We start from the raw sequence: 21673 nt of genomic DNA, 5'->3' as shown, positions 1-21673 counted from the left end.
TTTGGTGAGCTTACATTGTTGTAGTACGACTTGTTTGCTTATTTATTTATTTAAAGAGACAGGGTCTCACTATGTTGCACAGGCTAGTCTTGAATTCCTGGCCTCAAGTGATCCTTCTGCCTACCAATATGCTGGGATTATAGGTGTGGGCCACTGCACCGGGCCCACAGCTAATTTATTGTTGAATACTTAGTTTGCAGTTTGCTTTCAACTTTTTTTTTTTTTGTTCTGAGACAGGGTCTTGCTCTGTCGCCCAGGCTGGAGTACAGTGGTGCGATCTTGGCTCACTGTAACCTCCGCCTCCTGGGTTCAAGTGATTCTGCTACATCAGCCTCCCAAGTAGCTGGGATTACAGGCGCCTGGCCACTGCGCCTGGCTGATTTTTGTATTTTTAGTAGAGACAGGGTTTCACCATGTTGTCCAGGCTGGTCTCGTACTCCTGACCTCAAGCAGTGTGCCCGCCTCAGCCTCCCAAAGTGCTGAGATTACAGGCTTACTTTCAACTTTTTTTATTCTTTTTTTAAATTTTAATGTTTAAAAATAGAGATTGGGTCTTGCCATGTTGCTCAGGCTGATCTCGAACTCCAAGTGACCCTGCCACCTCAGCCTCCTAAAGTGCTGGAGTTACAGGCATGAGCCACTGCATCCAGCCTCAACTTTTTTTTATTCTTATAAACACTTTGAATGTAGATTTTTTCTTTTTTTTGAGACTGGATCTTGCTCTGTTGCCCAGGCTAGAGTGCCGTGGCACAATCACGGCTCACTGCAGCTTTGATCTCCTGGGCTCAGGTGATCCTCCCACCTCAGCCAGCTTCCTGAATAACTAGGACTACAGGCATGTGCTACCACACTTGGCTTTTTTAAGTTTTTGTAGAGATGGGCTGTCACATGTTGCCCAGGCTGGTCTTGAACTCCTAGACTCAAGCTATCCTCCTGCCTCACCTCCCAAAGTGCTGGGATTACAGGAATCAGCCACCATACCTGACTGTGACTCTTGATACGTATGTAGTTTCTGAGGCCCTTCCAAAAGAATATGCTAACCAGGAATGGATGAACTTGGCTTTTTTTAAAGATATGTTTTAATAAGTTAAAGCTTTAAATAAAGCTTTAGTATAACTTAATATCAGTATAGTTCTTAGTATTTATAAAAGCACTTCATATACTATCTCACTTGATTTCACAACAACAGTCTGTGGTATGGAGAGACTTAAGTTGTGAAAAATACAAAATTTTTACAAGTGAGACTACCACATGTGATTATCAGTGGTTACCAGTCAAACTTCTTCATTTCAGTTAGTTCTGAAAGGTCCTTTCTCTGAGTTGATGTCATCTTCTCTTAATGTACTGAGAGTGTGGTGAGATATATACTAAAAGATTAATAATTGTTTTGGTTGTTGGTCTGTCTTACCAGCTAGTTAAATATCAAGCATTTGTTTCCTGCATTAGCTACATTCCAGTGAAACTAAGCTTGTATTGTAAGTTAGAGATGCTAGATAATAACATGATCAAACTGATCACGTCCGCAAGGTTGTAACATCCATATTAGTAGTATTTCTTAAGATGCTCAGTTTCTGCTCTGAGAGATGCTCTGTGCAGCCTGTATTGAGTGTGTAAGCAGTTACCTAATATTTGATTCCTTTTGAGTACAGATTATTATTGCTGGAGAGCCCTTTTACTGTTGAGATCATCAGTAAACCTCATTGATAAATCCCTATTCAAATGTTAGTGGTGGTATGGTCAAACAAGTCCGGGCAATAATTGTCTTGCCTCTGCAGTTCCTGAAAAGCCGTAATCATGGTTCTTGTAGTGTTGTTTTGTTGGGGTAGTTAATGTAAGGAGATTTGTACTGACATGGCCTAGGTGATGCCATGATCACTGTGTCTGATAGTTTGACATAGGAGCATTTCATTGACAAACTGTTAGTATTGTGATGTCTATTGGCTGCTACTTTGCTCTTTTAAAGAAGGATAGTAGCTGATTTTTTGTTTACTATTTCAGCATTGTATTATGTCATTACATGTGTTATCTCTTTCATTGTACACAATAGGTCATTTTATAGATGAGAAAAAGCAGAAGAGGATAAAATTCACACAGCTGGGATTTAAAACTAGTTTAAAATAAAGTGATTTCAGGGCATTCATGGGTCTTTATCACTGTTCTTAAAATAAGCCTAGAGTTTCTTGATACTCTCCACTTTTTATCGTCTTAATCCGTGTTTTAAGGGTTCTTGGTGTAGGGGTTTATGACATGATTGATTGTTAAGTGTTAAATGTGGTTTTGTATATTGTTCTTTTTTGTTAGATGGAAAGGAAAAAAGGTGTTCCCAGACAAAATTTAAAAGAAGTGTCTCAAGTGGCTGACATTGCTTGTAAACCAGTGCTTGACTTCTGTTTGGTTTTCCAGAAGCCTCATGAATAAGCTTACTGATTTTTTTTTTTTTTTTTTACTTTTCGTAAGTTTTTTTATTTTATAAACTTACGATTCGGGATGGGATAAATAGTGTACGTGTGTTTCTCCCGGAGATTAGAGAGCAGACACTATTGGGGCAGTCAGGAGTCCACTTACTGCGACATTGCAAGAAAGAGGACAAGGTCTGTTTATTTTACTGCTGGGGACGATAGGACTCCCCAAGTCATGGTTCTCAGTTTGTAGATCTTGAAATGGACTGTAATTACTAATTCAGATGATTGGGTTATGATACTGACCCCACACTAACCAGAACAACAAGAGGCTAATGTGTGAAACCAAAATGCAGTCTGCTGATTTTTTTTTTTTTTTTTTAAGGAGAAAACTCTTAGATGGACAAGGATGGTTGTGTTTGGTGATTGGCATGGTTGGCTATAGGAGGAAGCCAGTTCTTTTAAGAAGGTGGCTTGGTAAGCAGAGTTGGAGCCAGGGAGATTACTTGGGTGTTTTTAGTGTCCAGTGTAATTAAGCTACTATCTAACCAGATGCATTAATTGCTTTGATAAGAATAGGCTTCTTTGTGTTTCGTATGCCCTGCCCTTAAATATGTCACCTGGATAATACTGGCTACATCTGACTCCTTGGGTCTCCTTTGCTTTTGTTGGACCAATTCCTAATTCCTGTTATCTTCTTTTGGAATTGTCACATTGCCTAATCCTCTTACTGCCAAGTTATTCTTTAAAATAAACTCTGTACATCTCTTTTGTGATCTGTTACTTTTCGCCTTGTCAAAAAAAAACCAGTCTTTATTTCCAAATTCTTGATGGGGTGGATAGGAACTATCTTTTCATAGGTTGGATGCATTTACATTTTTGGTTATTGTGTGTTAAGTGAAGATTTGGCAACTGCTGGTATTTATGCCAGTGGGTTGGCAAACTAGGATATTTTACCCAATGCTGTGGATGATGTTACCTCTGGAGAGGTTACTGTTGAATTTGAAATTGTACTTGAATAACACATTATCATTTGGTTTTATAATTCAGTAGTTTCTAACTCCTTTTAATATGATCAGATTTGAACAGTTACGTATCTTTTAGCTGACTGTTGAATATAAGTGATTGCTGCTAATTCTCAGTAAGCTCAACATGTCTAAATTGATTTGATTTTGCCGAGTTAAAAAAGCCAGTCTTTTTTTTAGTACAGAAGGGCTGTAAGACAAATTTGGGGAAAAGATGCAGTGGAACAGAGGTAATTACTTTTTTTCAAATTGAAAAGGATTTTACTTTCATCACTTACATTTAAATATTAGAAATGGAACAAGAAGTGTTTCTTGAAAACAGACTCCTAAAGAAGCGTTTCAAATATACAAAAATACTTCCACATACTCACAACTGTGTTATTTCTGCTTAACAAATCACCCTAAAATTTAGTGGCTTAAAACAACACTGTGTGTGTGTGTGTGTGTGTGTTTTAAGAGGTAGGGTCTCACTCTGTTGCCCAGGCAGGAGTGCAGTAGTGTCATCGTAGCTCACTGCAGCTTCCACCCTCTGGGCTCAAGGAGTCCTCCCACCTCAGCCTCCTGAGTAGCTGGGACTGCAGGGGTGTGCCACCACCCCGGACTAATTTTTAAAAAGTTTTTTGTAAAGCTAGAGTCTCGCTATGTTGGTTGCTCAGTCTGATCTTAGACTCCTGGCCTCACCCTTACAAAGCACTGGGATTACAGGTATAAGCCACCATGCCCTGCCTAAAACAAGACACTTGTTTAAGCCTCACAGTTGCTATATGTTAGGAATCTGGGCATGACTTTCCTGAGTCATCTGCTTCAGGGTCCTTCACAAGCTGCAGTCATGATTTCAACTGTGGCTGCATTCATCTCAAAGCTTGCTTGGAGAAAGGTCTGTTTCCAAGCTCACTCCTGTGGTTGATGTCCGAATCCATTCTTTGCTGGTTTTTGGAGGGAGGATCTCAGTTCTTCATTGTGTGTAAATGACCCAGGGCAGAGGCAGAGTTCAGTGGGAAGCTGCAGAGCAACAGCTTTGTATATGTAGCTGTTGTCAGAGATGTCTCTCTCTTGGCTTCATGTGGCCTCTGTCTAGGGCAGCTCACAACATAGTAGCAGTCATCCTCAGAGTAAGCAATCAGAACAATAGATAGAAGAGGACAAGCGAGATGGAAATCACAGCTTTTGTAACATCTTGAAAGGAACATCCCATGACTTGTCTTGTGTTATTTCTTAGAGGCATGTCATAGGTCTAGCCCACAGTCAGGGGAAGGGGATTACTCAGGGTATGAGTGCTTGTAAGTGAAGATCATTAAGAGTCATTTCAGATGCTGCGAACCACAGCAGTTGAGTATAGATGCATATGTTTTGGAGGAAAGGGAGAAAGACTGAGTAAGATCCAGAGACTTTTAAGAGCTTTGCTAATTTTGCTTCTGTCTTTGCCCAAGCACCTTGGTTCAGTCTTTTGCTTTCTTCTTTTTTTGCCATAGTGGCAAAAACCACACTTTTCACCAACCTAATAGCACTTTGCTTCATGTTTGCTATATTGTTGTTTCCTTTTGAGAGAATTTACCCTGAAAATAGCCTTGCCTATGAGTTCACCTGCTTCTCCCGGCTTCGCACATTATGACAGCCTGGTATACTATCATGAAAGGTGACAGCATCCCGGAACTGATTTTTGAAGCCTTGAGCTGAAAGGCTGCTGCTTTCTGTAAGCAATTTTACAAATTATGGATAAGACTATATTTACATATGGAGGCTGGTACTTTTGGAAACTGTTCCTTGAGGTGTTTTTTTTTTTGAGACAGAGTCTTGCTCTGTTGCCCAGGCTGGAGTGCAGTGGCGTGATCTTGGCTTACTGCAACCTCCGCCTCCCTGGTTCAAGCAATTCTTGTGCCTCAGCCTCCTGAGTAGCTGGGACTACAGGTGTGCACCATCATATGCAACTAATTTTTGTGTTTTTTAGTAGAGACGGGGATCTTGCCATGTTGGCCATTCTAGTCTCGAACTCCTGACTTCAGGTGATTCACCTGCCTCAGCCTCCCAAAGTGCTGGGATTACAGGCGTGAGCCACCATGCTGGGCCCTGTTCGTTGAGTTTTAAATAAAGATTTACAAGTTTCTGTGAGGAATGAACTCTTAAAACATTTAAAGGACAAGAATGGTTTTGATCACCTTAGCGCTCTTTGCACTATTATGTGGAGCATAAAACAAGTGAGACCCTCCTTAGGCTGACATTCTTTCTTCTGGAATACAAAAGAGTAGTTGCTAAAATACGGGAGAAAAAAAAATCAGAATTTTAATTGGAGAAAGGGTATAACCAATGGGGAAATAAATTTTATTTGTAATCTTCAGACAGGATTTTTTTTTTTTTTTTTTGGAGACGGAGTCTCGCTCTGTTGCCTAGGCTGGAGTTCAGTGGCACGATCTCAGCTCACCGCACCCTCCCCTTCCCGGGTTCAAGCTATTCTCCTGCCTCAGCCTCCCGAGGAGCTGGGACTACAGGCACACACCACCACGCCCGGCCAATTTTTTTTTTTTTTTGTATTTTTAGTAAAGACAGGGTTTCACCGTGTGTTAGCCAGGATGGTCTTGATCTCCTGACCTCATGATGCTCCTGCCTCGTCCTCCCAAAGTGCTGGGATTATAGGCGTGAGCCACCGCGCCCGGCCTTGCAGTGGACAGGACATTTTTGAGACTAAAAGGAGAAAAATAAGTTTAAAAATAATTCTTGAATTGTCCTTTGCATAGTTTACATTAATTTTCAGTATCCCCTCTGTGACCTGGTTTGACGGCTATTTTGCCTAGGTGCGATGTTTTTGAATACATTATTGAGAACCTGTTGTGCTAGGCACTCATCAACAATATTTCTAATCATCACAGCAACTTGAACGATATTTTCTTCATCAATAAAAAGAGAATGAGGTTCAGGGCAGTTTAGTAAGATTTCCTAGGGCACTTAAAGGTGTCCAGTTCGGTGCCTCCCGACCCTAATGCTTAGCGTTAATCAGGGCTCTTTCCCGTTTTACCCTGATCCCCACCCTCACCCAAATGCCCTTAGGGTAATAAGTGGTGCACCAGGAAGACTGCTACTTATAACTGTTCATTTTCAAGGAAACTTAGGTATCTGCACAATTAAATACCAGACAAATGTGTTTTTTGTCTCAATCTTGTTTAATTAGTAAACAACAAATTAGGTCCTTAAGAGCAAAGTGTGTGGCAGACTGCTTTGGTCCAGGCAGTAACCCATGTCCATGAGATAGATTATAGAGCAACTTAAAGGTAGATGAAAATTATGCCGAGAAACCCAGAAATTAGATTTGGGAAGCAGAGATTTATTTTAGTGAGAGCAGAGTTTAATTATTTTTCCATTATCATTGGGTTATGGGTTAAATGGGAAAGTTAAACCTTTATTGTCAAGGAGAGGAAATGTTTTCTGTTTTCTGGTTTTTTATTGTGTTCCTCTGAGAAATTAAACTCTCCAGGTATTTTTGTGCTCAAAAATGGTGGTTAAATACCATCTCAAACATCTTAGTTTCCTGTGTAATAGCAGTTGAAAACGTAATTAGAGGAAATAAGAGGGGGCATTTTAGTCAGTAAAGCTGATGACCAGAACTAAGAATGATAGAGTTCTGTGGAATTTTACTTCGTAAGCCTGGTCACTGGTGCTTTGATCTTATGCACTGTGTCTTGCTTGAAGGGTACTTTGCATTTTTTTGTTGAAGCTAGTATAAACTTCTCATGTTGGCTTATGGCCAGCGATCCCCGTTTCTCTGAAGCATGGAGTGATTTGTGAAGTCACTTTAATGGCATTACCAAGTATTGTTAAAAAATTAATGGAGGTTAGGAGATTTTATTTCCCTTCCAGTAATGAAGGGATAGCTTTTCTGTCCTTCCAAAATCTTGGAATAGGTTAGTGTTGTGGTTGGGAAGTATTTTGGTTAATGCAGTCTCTGTGTATAAAGGAAGTGAATTTTGCCTCTGGCATTCCATAGCTGAGGTTCACAGCTGGGTTCATGCTCCAGCTTGAGTAACTTTGTCTGGTAGTTAGTATACATACAGAGAGAAGTGTTTTAATAGTTGTAAATACTTTCTTTTTCAGTAAGAGTCCACTTAGTAGTTAGCTAATAGGGTCACTGTTAGTGCCCTTCCCCTCTCCTTAAAAATCTTGACATGGGTTAAGTGAGTAATTCTAGATATTTAAGTTGAGCCTCTATTGGATGGATTGATCAGTGTCCCCACCCCTGCCCCCCACCTTGCCTTAGGCCTCTCTGTGACTTTTACCAAATATATAGCAGTGTTCTGACCACAGTTGTATAGTTGGAACACTTTAATTAAAGACCTTCAGGGCACGTGAGCATCTTCAGTACCCTTGTCTAAAAGAAAGTGTTGACTGCTGTACTTTCATCCTTTATGAATTCTTTAAAAGCATCTATTATTTTTAATTTGCAGCAGCTCTTGCCAGGTAAAAAGTTTTGGGAAACAGATGAATCCAGCAAAGATGGACCAAAAGGAATATTCCTGGGTGATCAATGGCGAGACAGTGCCTGGGGAACATCAGGTAATCTAGATCTAGCATCTGTACTGTGATTTATGCCTGTCTTAGAGCTCCTTTACTCAGCAATTGGCAAGTCATGAATTTGACATCAGTGACATAAGCATGTCAAGCAGTGTCCTCTCCTGTAGTATAATTGCCATTAAGGAGCTTATATGATGTAATTGATTCAAACATAATTAACACAAAATCAAATCTTCAATATTTTTTGAAGTGCTAGCCACAGGGGAATGGTCTTATTTGAAACGACCATAATTTCAGCTGTAACGTTTTGTTCTGTACTGCTGTCAGCATACTTGGAATTGGAAAATCCACACCTGCCATTTGAAGTTCATGTTTCTTTTTCTCCCCTTGCCCTTGTGTACCGTGTATGGAATGATCTATCTTTAAACGTGATTGGGACCAAATCGAGTCACTGGGCATGGACATTCTTCTGGCATACTACCCCTGAAGAGGGATGGGGAGAACTTGTAGAGGCAGACACACTGACAGCAGAAAAAGTGACAGATGATAGGAAGGAAGGAGACAGAAAACCCAAAAGCCAATGTCGTGTATTACAGTACAACGTAAGCATGGAACCTCGTGATGACAGTGAATTATCAGAAAAGAACAAATTATATTGTTTTTAAAAAGGGCAGTAAAATCATATTTTGTTTTAGTAATACTAATAAAATATATTAAAAAGAAATCCTTTTACTTATAAAGGGGTAAAAATTTTATCCACTCAGGTAGATAAACCAGATAAGCTAGATAAACTGTTGTATTCCTCTGCTATCCTGGATAAATGAGGAGTGTGTTCCATTTCCTTAGCTTATGTTGAATATCATACAGTGAGAGACACGATAGGAGGTTTTGGCTCAACTGACCGTGGCAGGTTTCCTGACTCCGTTGGTTTATCCATGAGACATCACTCGTAATTTGTTTGAGCCTCCGGCTGCACTTTATCATGCTTGTGTATCTTTTTTGTAGATCATTCAGTTTCCCAGCCAATCATGGTGCAGAGAAGACCTGGTCAGAGTTTCCATGTGAACAGTGAGGTCAATTCTGTACTGTCCCCACGATCGGAGAGTGGGGGACTAGGCGTTAGCATGGTGGAGTATGTGTTGAGCTCATCCCCGGGCGATTCCTGTCTAAGAAAAGGAGGATTTGTAAGTTGAGGAACTTGTTCCTATCTCTCTCTCTCTCTCTCTCTCTCTCTCTCTCTCTCTTCCCCTAAAGCAAAACATGCCTGTTTAGTTTCCTTAGATGTTCACAGCATTAATTACAGGGTATTTTCAAACAACGTTTGTTGTAAATAGAACTCAGCAAACATAGTAGGAGATGTAAACTAAACTTTTAAAAACTAAAGTAATAATGTTTTGTGGGGGGGACACATTGATAGTATTGTGAGATAAGAACTAAAATCTAGATCAGAGTTCATTGGTCTATCAGAAAACACCATTTTTACTTTAAAAACGAAAGGGGGGTGGTGAAGGAATTAAAAAAATAAAGCTGATGCTGGGATGTTAACAGGGAATTCCAGATTTGAGAGCAGTGACTTGCCAATACCCAAGAAACCTTAATATAGATCAGATTATAGGGCTATTCTTGTTCTGTTAGCTACGATTTAATTATAGAATCCTCTTTGGCCCTCCTTGAACGGCTTTGTTTCTCACACCTGGCCTGTCAAGAAATTAGGGATTCTGTTAATTCTTTCTTATGAATTTTTTGGATTCATCGTCACTGACCTCTCTAATGCTAAATTGTAGTCAAATAAGTCTCTGTGTCTATAACCTCTTTCTTTTTAAGTCTTAAGCATTTTTCCATGAGCATCTGTGATAGCCTTTCTCAAAACAATTTCTTTATCATTAACTTTCTAGATCGAGAAGTGTTAAGATGTACTTGCATTTGAGTCTTCCTCATTTTGAATTCTGCGACTGTTGTCATATTCCAGGTCACAGACAGGAAGGCCATGAGAGGCACATGAATCTATCTTCCCTCCCTTTCTCCTGTCTAAACTTGTTTTGTACTTTTTCAAAGACATTTCTCCCTGCAGTCATTTTGGGCTGATATCACCTGAAAGCAGTCATTTAAGAGATTTTGATGTAATTTTTGGGAAAGAACAGCAGAAGAACCTTCTTTCCCACAAATTAAGAATTAATATTATAACTGTCTTTTTGTTATAGCATTTGTTGCTCAGTATTTCTTAGTGTTACACATCTTTTGCTGGGTATCAGAGGCTTGGTCCTGTTTTCCCTATTCCATGTTAAATTTCGTTACAGTAACAGTAGTTCATTTTTGGTGCAGCTTCCTCAAGTGTCAAGTACAGTTCTTAAGTACTAGCTATTCTAAAGCTGACCTGATTGCTTTCGGTGTTTTGACCCTGCAGAGACCTAGGTCAGGTTTAGTAGCTTGTGAATCAGATAGGAGATGGCTCCTTCTATTTGAACCTTCCCAAGGGGCTGCTGGGAAGAACAAGATCTACCCTTTGGATGTGAGTTACTTCTCTTTTTTCACCCTATCCCCAGCTCACCTCTTTTTCTGTCCTTACTCTTTCCTCATCTTATGAGCACAGATTCCTCAGCAGAAATTAGTGTTGTGCGTCAGTAGGTTGCTAGTGTGGTGAACTAGAACCTGTGACTCTAGCTGTGAATTCTGTGTCATGGGTGTGATCAGTTTCTAATTCTTGGGCACTAACCAGGAGGTATGTGCTTGCATTACTGTGAAGCTTGTAGGAGGCAGAAAAATAGTGGGAATTTAGGAGGAAGATACATGGTGGGATTGAATCATTTGCCACTTATTTTTCTCTCTTTAAACAATCATCTCACTAGACAGTTATTTTGATGACAAAAGCTGTATCATTTGTCCTGGGAGACTGGTGATCTACCTCTTTTACAAAAGAATTGTGACAGAGGAGGTTAAGACTTCAGGCTGGATAGATGGGGTCAGAAGATTGGACTTTAACCATCAAGATAATTTACTGAGCTTCTGAGGTATGCATAAAGATAAATGAAAATTCTCCAAATCTGTATTCCAGCTTCTTTTAGAAGGAAGATTGTGGGTAATGGAATATTATCCCATAGTTTGACTTAGATTGCATCTATAGAGTGATACAAGAGGACTGATCTAGTGACATCAAGCCGCTTGTTGGCATATACAGTCTTCTGGTGGATGGAGACCTGTGGCTCGGTGAACTGATTATTATTATTATCATTATTGAGATGGAGTTTCACTCTTGTCGCTCAGACTGGAGTGCAATGGCATGATCTTGGCTCATTGCAACCTCCACTTCCAGGGTTCAAGTGATTCTCCTGCCTTAGCCTCCTGAGTAGCTGAGATTACAGGTGCCTGCCACCATGCCCGGCTAATTTTTGTATTTTTAGTAGAGACCCGGTTTCCCCATGTTGGCCAGGCTGGTCTAAAACTCCTGACCTCAGGTGATCTTCCCACCTCGGCCTCCCAAAGTGCTGGGATTACAAGCGTGAGCCACCGCGCCCGGCCAGTGAACTGATTATCAGCGTTGTGGTTGTATCCTCTTGATTTTATACCTAACCTGACTTTCCTCTGCCTGTTGGTCAGGATGACACCTGACCAAAGCTCTTTTTGTGGAAGCCCGAAATCACTTTATGGTTGTCATAGGATGCATGCATCTTCTTGAGGAAAGTGAGCCTTTTCTTTTGAAATCTAGTCCGTCATTTAAAGTGTTGAATTCAGAGAACCAGGAAGATAGGATTTCTGCTTCTTTTAGATAATTGTTCTAAAGGAGGAGTGGTACTTGGTAGTATATGGGGTCAGGGCATCCAGGTTTTTTTTACTTTTGGAGTAGCTGTATCAACATTAACTCCAGTAAGCGTCACTTTAATCCTGAGAGCTGAAAACATCATCTCTGATGGTATAGTGATTGTAGACCTCAAAGCAAGTAACTAAAAAGTTATTCTTACACACTGACAACAGATAATCGAGACTTTAACTTTTCAGGTAAAGGTGGTTCAGAACTAAAATCTCTATATGGTGGTTTACCATTTTCAGTGAACTTTCCTGGTTATGGCTAGATTGAAGCTGTTTAGCTCTTTGTCTGGCTTGAATTCATTTTGATTGTACAAATGGTCTCAATTTAGTGGTTTTGGCTTCTGTGATAAGAATACATTCTGGCTAACAAGAAGAATCTGGCAACCATATTTTGTTCTGAGCATTCACTGTAAATTTTTGGTAGTATTCCACATAGGAATCTCAAACTTTAGGAGAGCAGCTTTCAGAATAATAGAGCTCAAAATATCAGTCAAGTCTTTTACTTCTCTTTTCTTTTCGTATCCTTTATTTTGTTTATTCTTGGAGTAGAACAGGTGCTCGCCCCACAGCCCCCCATGGTTCAGGGTGGTTACAAAATCAGATGTAATTGTTGTATTTTTGAGGCCTGTGGGTGAGATTGTCATCTAAGGACCCTGCTCTCTGGAATACCAGCTGATCTTTTTCAAGTAGGCGGAAGCCCAGCCAGCCAAAAAGTGGACCATGATTTCTACCTTGCTGGTTGATGGTGCCCAGGGAAATGAGAAGACCACTCTAAACTTTGATTAGGGTAATGACACCTTAACCTCACAGAAGAAAGATTTTTAGAAAAAATATATTGGGAAGTTCTTTCTGTTTGTTCTGTAGAGAGTATCTGCTTTTTGATCTGGAGGATGTGTACACATTCGTAGTATACATCTATTTGGGCCGTGAAACTTATTTGTCTAGGTTTCACTGCATTTACTTTAGGTAACCAGTGCTACTTAATTTCATAGGTTTTGTTTGAAAACTTCTGTACTGTGTAATGCAGGTAGAAATCAGGGGTCTGAGTTTCAAATGGACCTTAATTCATCTGCAAAATGGGGATAATCAAAACTCAACAAAGTCTAATTCATAGGCTGTGTAGCATATATGAAAATGCTTTGTAAACATTTAAAGTCTTACTACCAAAGTCAGTGGGCCAACAGCATTAGCATCACCTGGGAACTTATCAGAAATGCAGAATCTCAGATCATACCTCAGAGCGAATGAATCAAAATCTGCATTTTGACAAGACTACCCAGATGATTTGTATGCACATTAAAGTTTGATAAGCACTGCTATCATATGCGTATCTCAGAAAACTCAGCTGGACAAAGAGTGTAATGATTAGAGCCTTAAAAGTTTCCTGGGGGATAACACATAGTATGTCTAGCAATTTGTAAGCCTTGGTGGGGAGGGCTGGTGAGAGCACTGTGAAAAAGGCAATGGGGAAAAAATGTGAAAATTGGATAAAGTATTTTTTTTAAAAAGACAACTGTACTTTCATGAATTTCCTTGTTTAGTCCTTGGAACAACACTTTGAGGTAGATACTATTTTTTTTTTTTTTTTTTTTGAAACAGAGTCTCGCTCTTTCACCCAGGCTGGAGTGCAGTGGCGCAATCTCGGCTCACGGCAGGCTCCGCCCCCCCGGGGTTCACGCCATTCTCCTGCCTCAGCCTCCCGAGTAGCTGGGACTACAGGCGCCTGCCACCTCGCCCAGCTAATTTTTTGTATTTTTAGTAGAGACGGGGTTTCACCGTGTTAGCCAGGATGGTCTCGACCTCCTGACCTCGTGATCCGCCCGCCTCGGCCTCCCAAAGTGCTGGGATTACAGGCGTGAGCCACCGCACCCGGCCGATACTATTATCCTATTAATTTATAGATGAGAAAAATGAGTCTTAGAGGGGGAATGGGGGGCTGAATTCAAACTTTGTTTGTTCTGATTTCAATTTTTAGCTATATTGCTTTCAACTGTGCCATACTGGCATTGTTTGTGAGTAGAAATCCTCAATAAAGGATCAGATTTAATATGTTAAATTAAGTATTTCACATGGCTAGCAGTTTCAAACTTATAATTTTTAATATTTGAATTTTTTTTTTTTTTTAGACAGTCTCTTTCTGTCGCCTGGGCTGGAATGCAGTGGTGTGATCTCAGCTCACTGCAACTTCCGCTTCCTGGGATCAAGTGATTCTTGTGCCTCAGCCTCCCCAGTAGCTGGGACTACAGGAGTGCATGTGCCACCACACCCAGCTAATTTATTTATTTATTTATTTATTTATTTATTTATTTATTTATTTATTGGGACGGAGTCTCACTCTGTCGCCCAGGCTGGAATGCAGTGGCGCGATCTCGGCTCACTGCAAGCCCCGCCTCCTGAGTTCATGCCATTCTCCTGCCTCAGCCTCCCGAGTAGCTGGGACCTCTGGCGCCCACCACCATGCCCAGCTAATTTTTTTGTATTTTTAGTAGAGACGGGGTTTCACTGTGTTAGCCAGGATGGTCTCGATCTCCTTACCTTGTGATCCGCCCGCCTCAGCCTCCCAAAGTGCTGGGATTACAGGCATGAGCCACCGTGCCCGGCCCACACCCAGCTAATTTATATTTGAAATTTTAAATTACCAGTAGAGCTTGACATTGTTGTACTTCAAAGGAATTAGACGTTTCAGTTTTTTTGCATTTTGTGAAAATGGGTAAGTGTATGCAGAAGAAACCAATGTTTTAGTAAACATTGTTATAGTTTTTGGACTCAGTGTGTCAAGCAGGTATAAAATACTTTGTAGAAAGAAGGGAGGAAAATGACTAATCCCATTAAATATGGCTTCTGCTGTATGAAGCTTTCTTTTAAGATCACTGCAGTAAGAGTAGTAAATAGATTTGAAATCTTCTGACTTCATTCAGAATTAATAGGTATATTAGGAAGTATTCCCCCCTTTATGTGAGTCTTTTGAGGAAGTTGAGCCATAAGTGCATGGATTCTGACCTCAACAATATATAGTTCTACCTACGTCTGCTTTTCTCCCAGTTCTTTGATATTTAGCGATTTCTCTGCCTCTCTGTAGATCTGGGATCTCTCAGCACGCATCTTGGTTCCACTTGAGATTTTGATTGGGCTTGGCCACTTGGAATTTGAGCATTTTACTGAAGTTTGGATTTGAGCACTATAACTTTGGGTTAACATTCAGCTAAAGAAAGCCCATAATTAAAAGATGCTGTTAAGCCTTTTTCATTTATTCATTTAGCTAATAGACTTTTCCAGTACTGTATGTACTAGATAATATACAACAAAAAAGCAAATCACAAACCATGCCTTTCTGATGCTTATGTTGGATTTAATTACTTTAGTTCTCAATTCTGGATACTTATCCGAGCTATTTGAGGAGAAGCTTTTCACAACATTTGCAGGAACCTCTACAGACCAATCAGATCGATTTCTGGTGCAGAGGGTGAGCCCAGCCACCTGTGAATTTAAAAAGATTGCGATGCTTAACCCTAGTCATAGAACCACTGCTTTGTGAAAATGACAGTGCCCCTGGGAGGGCCATATTGGCTATATACTTGTATTTGAGATTTAAATACTTAATTGGGACATTTAAGATTTTTATTCTTGATGTCATGTATAGTGTTACATAAGAAATACCATCCTAGTGCGTCTCTTTATTACTACTACTATATTACGTTTGTGTAAAATGGCTTATCTTTATAAAACTTTCACACATGCATTATTTCATTGTTATTCATGAGTAAACCAAGTCTCAGAGATTAAATGACCTGTCCAAAGTCCTGTGACCAGTAAGTGTTAGCAGTTGAGATAGAATGTAGGTTCTGTGCACCCTGGTTCAGTACTTTTTTTTTTTTTTTGAGACAGAGTCTTGCTCTGTCACCCAGGCTGGAGTGCAGCGGTGTGATCTTGGCTCACTGCAACCTCCCCTCCTGGGTTCAAGCGATTCTCCTGCCTCAGCTTCCCAAGTAGCTGGGATTACAGGTGTGCACCACCACGTCTGGCTGATTTTTGTATTTTTAGTAGAGATGGTGTTTCACCATGTTGGCCAGGCTGATCTTGAACTCCTCACCTCAGGTGATCTGCCCGCCCCGGCCTCCCAAAGTGCTGGGATTATAGGCATGAGCCACCGCACCTGGCGGGTTCAGTACTTTTTAAAAGACTGGGCTAGGTGTTATGGCTCACACTTGTAATCACAGAGCTTTGGGAGACCGAGGCAGAAGGATCACTTGAAGCCAGGAGTTTGAATCTAGCCTGTGAAACATAGCAAGACCCCATCTCTGCAAAAAATATAAAAATCAGGCAGGCATGTTGTATGCATCTGCAGTCATAGCTGCTTGGGAGGCTAAGGTGGAAGGATCGCATGAACCCTAGAGGTCAAGGCTACAGTGAGTTATCATTGCACTACTGCATTCTAGTCAGGGTGAAAGAGTGAGACCCTGTCTCAAAAAAAAAAAAAAAAAAAAAAAAAAAATTCACACAGCTGTGAATAGTTTATCAAATATTTTTCAGAAGTGTAAAATTTTCATAAAACTTAGCAGTCCATTTATACCTTTCTTCTATTGTCTTTAGGGTCTTCATGTTTTTAAGAGACCATTTTAAGGATCTTGAACCTGATACTGCTGTCTATTAATGAAATAAAGGCAGGGTCTCACTTTGTCCCCAGACTGGAGTGCATTGGCAGTGCATATTTTGTTCTGAGCATTCAGTGTAAATTTTTGGTAGTATTCCCCATAGGAATCTCAAACTTCAGGAGAGCAGCTTTCAGAATAACAGGAGAGCTCAAAATATCAGTCAAGTCTTTTATTTTTCTTTTCTTTTCATATCCTTTATTTTATTTATTCTTGGAGGAGAACAAGTGCCCACCCCACAGCTCACTGCAGCTTTGAACACCTGAGCTCAGGTGGTCTTCCTGCCTCAGCCTCCTGAGCAGCAAGGACTACAGGTGCATGCCACCTCGCCCCGCTAGTTTTTTTTAGAGGTGGTGTCTCCTCTGTGTTGCCCAGGCTTGTCTTGAACTCTAGGCCTCAACCTAGATCCTTCTGCTTCTGCCTCTCAAAGTGCTAGGATTACAGGCATGAGCCACCACGTGCAGCTGATACTGTCTCTTAATAACAGACTTGACAGAATGGTTTCCTATTTGTGCTTTTGTTTTTACTCAGAAGTCAGACTTCTGCCAGCCATTTTTATGGAGGGCCATTGTTGATTTCTTGAGTTTCTTTTTTCTTTTAAGTGAACTTTCTATTGAAATATGACCTATGTTCAGAGAAGTGTATGAGCCATAAATGTTCATCGTCTTGAATTTCTACAAAATCAAAACACCCATATAACACCTACCCAGATCAAGAATTAGAAACTTTCCTTGGGTTCCCCACTCTCTAAAAGAAGGACCCCACTATTTTGGTTAGGCATCGATAGCTTATTCAGAGTAGAAAACCAGGTATTTTGTAGGAATGGCCTGTACGATATTGGTAAAATGTAACACATTGCAGGGAAATATTTGAAAATCTGGCCCGTGGCAGTATAACTGAGAATGTGGCTGAATTAGTGGCTGAAAGTGTAACTTAGTGGTCAAGATTTCAGGCCAGGCCAGGCATGGTGGTGCATGCCGGTAATCTCTGCCACTGGGGAGGTTGAGGCAGGAGAATCACTTGAACCTGGGAGGTGGAGGTTTCAGTGACCTGAGATCGCACCATTGCACTCTATCCTGGGCAACAGAGCAAGATTCCATCTTAAAAAACACCACCACCACAAAAGAGATTTCAGGCCAGTCAGCATGTAGATGAGCTGAGCAGGTTCTCAGTAAAGCCCTTGTGAAGAGCCCCTGAAGAAAGATAATGCAGAGCATTGATTTGACTAGTGCACATCCCCTGCAACCAGCTGTCTTGCTTGTTGTTGAAACTTCCTACTGCTGCTTTATCCTCCCTTCTTTCCTTTTTTTTTTTTTTAAAAAAAGACAGAGTTTCACTCTTGTTGCCTAGGCTGGAGTGCAGTGGTGCGATCTCGGCTCACTGCAACCCCCGCCTCCTGGGTTCAAGCGATTGTCCTGCCTCAGCCTCCCGAGTAGCTGGGATTACAGGTGCTGCCTAATTTTTGTGTTTTTCTTAGAGACAGGGTTTCACCATGTTAGCCAGGCTGGTCTCGAACTCCTGACCTCAAGTGATCCTGCCTTGCCCTTCCAAAGTGCTGGGATTACAGGTGTGAGCCACTGCGCCTGGCCCTTTCTTTCCATTTTTGCCTACAGACCTTTTGAACTCCTTTTGAGAAATTGGAGCTGAACTGTTTCTTCTGAGCCAGTGATTTGTTTGTAGACTGTGGAAGATGATGACTTAGGTGTGGCAGTGGGATGATTCTTCTAATATTCTTTTGCTGTTGACATTAATGGTTTCTGATTCAGGCAGAGTTGTCATCTAGACCATATTATCACCTCCTGGACTCTAATGATGATAAAGACAACAGGAAGATCATTCTTATTTTAACAGTTCAGTTTTGCAGGATTTTTTTGTTCCTTTTAATTTTCGTCATCATATTTGTTGAGCTTTTATCAGGCACTGCAGTCAGTGCTAGGGATATAAATGAGTACACAGCTTCAGTCAGTTTTGCCTCTGCAGTGTGGAGGAAACTATTACCTTTGGATATTTTGAAAGATCTTTTTGCCTTTAGAACCCTATCATATTCCCATCTCTGCTTTGAGGAATCTCAACATGGTGCATAATTGGTTATCATTCAGTCCTTTTAAATCAATAACAGCCACATACTTTAAAGATTCTATTCTGAAAGGCACATCTCAATGGCCGTCAAAGCTGTGATTTACTGTCTTGATGCCACATGAAGCTAAGTTGTATATCCTTTCTCAGTTCCTTATCATATTTGTTCCTTTTTTATATTATCTTTTTCTGTATCACATTTGAACAGAGAATAACTTTAGAAGTAAAATGGGCTCTAAAGTAGTAGTTGAAAGGTTTAAGAATGTCAGCCTTTCTGGGCCAGTGATCTCTTAAGAGCATCTGTTGGTTTTGGATCTACAGGCCTGTCCACAGTCTATTTATAACGAGTGTCTGCTGCTGTGTCCTCCATTGTTGATTTTGCCCCATTGACGTTTGGTTTTGGTGACTGGAAATGCTTTGCAGCCGCTCTCATCTTCTATTGAGTGGATCTTGCCTTGTACCAGGAACTTGAACTTGGTCCATGTGCATTTCTCTTCCTTAAACCAGAAGTCAGTCATGGGGAAAAGCAAGGCTGCTTTCCTCTAGTTTTACAAAAACAAAGAGTTAAACCCTTAACCCTTTGGTGTAAGGTTCTGCAAATCTCTCTGTACTATGTCAAGTCACTATACCAAATCTTTTCCTTTTGGAAATCAAGGTACATGTACTTTATATGTCCAGGGCTTTACTTGGGATGTTGGTAGAGGAGATAGACACTTCAGAGAGAAATTCTCTTGTATCAAATGCTTCAATTTAACATACTCCCACTTAGAGATCTCATGAATAATCTTTGTTACCGGTAGATGGTAGAAGGTAGTTACTAAAGTACTTTTGGTGAAAGAATCTCATAGTTAGAGTTAACTTGTTTTGAGGCATTAAAAAATTTAAGGGTCATCAGTGAATTGTTGATGCATACCTGTGAGGTTTATAGGGTAGAGCTGGGAGGTGATGCAGATTGACAGGGCTTATATCCCAAGATGAGGTACAGAATAATTGAGCTGATACGATGTCAGACCACACTTGGTTCAATATTTAGAAGTAAGGGAGGAATTTACATAGCGCAGTGGAGAAGTATGAAATTCTTTTTACAGGCTTAATAATTTTTTTTTCTATGCTATTAGCTATCATACCTGGGGCTTATTCAGAGTCATGCTGTTACATAGAGTTAGGATTGGGAGTAGAGAACTTGACCAAGAGCTACGAAGTTATGGCTGGGCTTTGGGCAGGAAGAAAAAAAAGGAAGGAAGAAAATGGGTTGGTGGGACATTGGATATAGTAAGACTGTTCTGAACTCTGTAACATAAATGTATGTCTGTCTCCCTCATTTGGCAAGACCTTCTGCAGTGTTCCTGCCTCTGTGTTGTTTGTTAATTAGATTGTAATGTGTGAAAGGGCACAACACTGTCCTCTTCTGAGTAGCATCTAGTGTAGTCTGGTGCCCACAACGGTTGCCCGTTATTATTAGTTGATGACGATTAGTGAAGCTGAAGCTATTTTTTAAACAGGGCCCAAGGGATGCAGACAGTGATGAAAACGACAAAGGTGAAAAGAAGAACAAGGGTACGTTTGATGGAGATAAGCTAGGAGATTTGAAGGAGGAGGGTGATGTGATGGACAAGACCAATGGTTTACCAGTGCAGAATGGGATTGATGCAGACGTCAAAGATTTTAGGTTTGTATGTTTTACACTTCTGATTTTTGAATGTGGGCTATGGGATTTTGTTTGTTTTGATTTAGTTTTACTTTGATTTTCGTTTTCTTCTCCTCCTCATGTTTTCTTTTTAAGAATCCAATCTAGTGTAGGCTGTGCTGCAAAGATTATAAATTAACTGGTGAGGTGGAATTTTCTAAAAGTTGTCAATGCCTGAAGCGTTGCCAAAATGGTAGATTTTGCATTTGCATAGAACTTTAAAATTTGAAGAAAGATTCCAGAGAAGACGATTTCAGTGATTCTCAGATATTAAAATCACCTAGGATAGATGCCTTGAGACCTTTCTTAAGTTTCTCCCAAATTACTGTATTAGAGACTATGGTTACTAATGGAGTGTGTCATATATTAGAGAGCTATGGTTACTAATGGAGTACGTCATATCCCTCTGCTGGTTTAGAGGGAAAAACAGCTGAGAACTTGTGCATTATCTCATTTGAGTCTCATGAGCTCCTTTTGAGGTAGGTGGACCAGGTATCATTTTCCTCATTTTGAAGAACCAGAGATGCAGCTTAAATGATTTGTTCTTAATCATATCTCTTCTGCAGATGCCTCTCATTCCATCTCTGGTCATGATTAATTTGCAGGCTTTACCCTATTATTTAAGTTACACAGTATTAAAATAATGTATATTTATCTTCCACAGTTGGCACGTATTCTTCTTGAAAAATCTATAAAAATCCTTGTCCAGTTATATACACGTAGAGGATTTTTTAAAAAAAAATCTCCAGTGTGATAGTACAGGTAGAGAATTTAATTTTGAGTAATTTTAATATCAGTCTAAAGCTAATGTGTGTGCGTGCACACACACACACCCCCTGCTTGTTCTAACGTCTGCCAAAGTCCAAATGAAAATGTATTTTGCACCATCGTTGTAGGACAAGTGTCAGTTGTTTTGTATTCCTGATCTAATTATCGTTAATCTTGCACGTGTAAATAATTACAGTCTTAAACTTTTTAAAAATTATTTTTATGTATTTATTTTTTGGAGACAGGGTCTCACTCTGTTACCCAGGCTGGAGTGCAGTGACATGAAGTTAGCTCACTGCAGCCACCACCTCCTGAGTTCACGCAGTCTTCCCACCTCAGCCTCCCGAGTAGCTGGGACTACAGCTGCGCACCACCATGCCCGGCTAATTTTTATATCTTTTGTAGAGATGGGGTTTTGCCATGTTGCCTAGGCTGGTCTTGAACTCCTGAGCTCAAGTGGTCTCCCTGCCTTGGCCTCCCAAAGTGCTGAGATTACAGGTGTGAGCTCGAGCCACCATGCCCGGCCTGAATTACAATCTTTGGAAAAAATTTAAGGCACAGGGTAATAAATACTTACCTAAGGTCTTTCAGATGAGTTCAGGTGTCCTCTCCACCTTGAATATCCAGCAGTCTGTAGCAGTATTTTGTTGTATTTAAATGGGGGCTGGTCGTGGTGGTGGTGAGTGTGTGAGTGAGAGAAAGAAAGAGAAGGAACCAGAATAATACCTTTAATATGTACCAGCTACTGGACTACAGGATTTTTGG

The 21673-nt window shown here is 40.5% G+C and overlaps 1 protein-coding gene across 17 annotated transcripts in view; it reads left to right on the top strand.

Annotated features, from left to right (window-relative positions):
- Positions 1–21673, top strand: part of PUM1 (pumilio RNA binding family member 1) — a 112974-nt gene that overhangs the window by 48682 nt on the left and 42619 nt on the right. For 10 of the 17 annotated variants that reach the window (XM_058441941.1, XM_058441942.1, XM_058441943.1 and 7 more), the window contains 3 exons: positions 7858–7966; positions 8930–9108; positions 19956–20122. In XM_058441941.1, coding sequence (XP_058297924.1) covers positions 7858–7966; positions 8930–9108; positions 19956–20122 — 455 coding nt within the window. The remainder of the gene's footprint in view (positions 1–7857; positions 7967–8929; positions 9109–19955; positions 20123–21673) is intronic. The other 7 variants (XM_058441944.1, XM_058441946.1, XM_032160011.2 and 4 more) reach the window with 4 other exon arrangements.

Source organism: Hylobates moloch, unplaced genomic scaffold, assembly GCF_009828535.3.
Source record: "Hylobates moloch isolate HMO894 unplaced genomic scaffold, HMol_V3 SCAFFOLD_8, whole genome shotgun sequence".
Taxonomy (NCBI): Eukaryota; Metazoa; Chordata; class Mammalia; order Primates; family Hylobatidae; genus Hylobates; species Hylobates moloch.
Note: the sequence above shows the minus strand (reverse complement) of the source record. Positions and strands in the feature narration are given on the sequence as shown.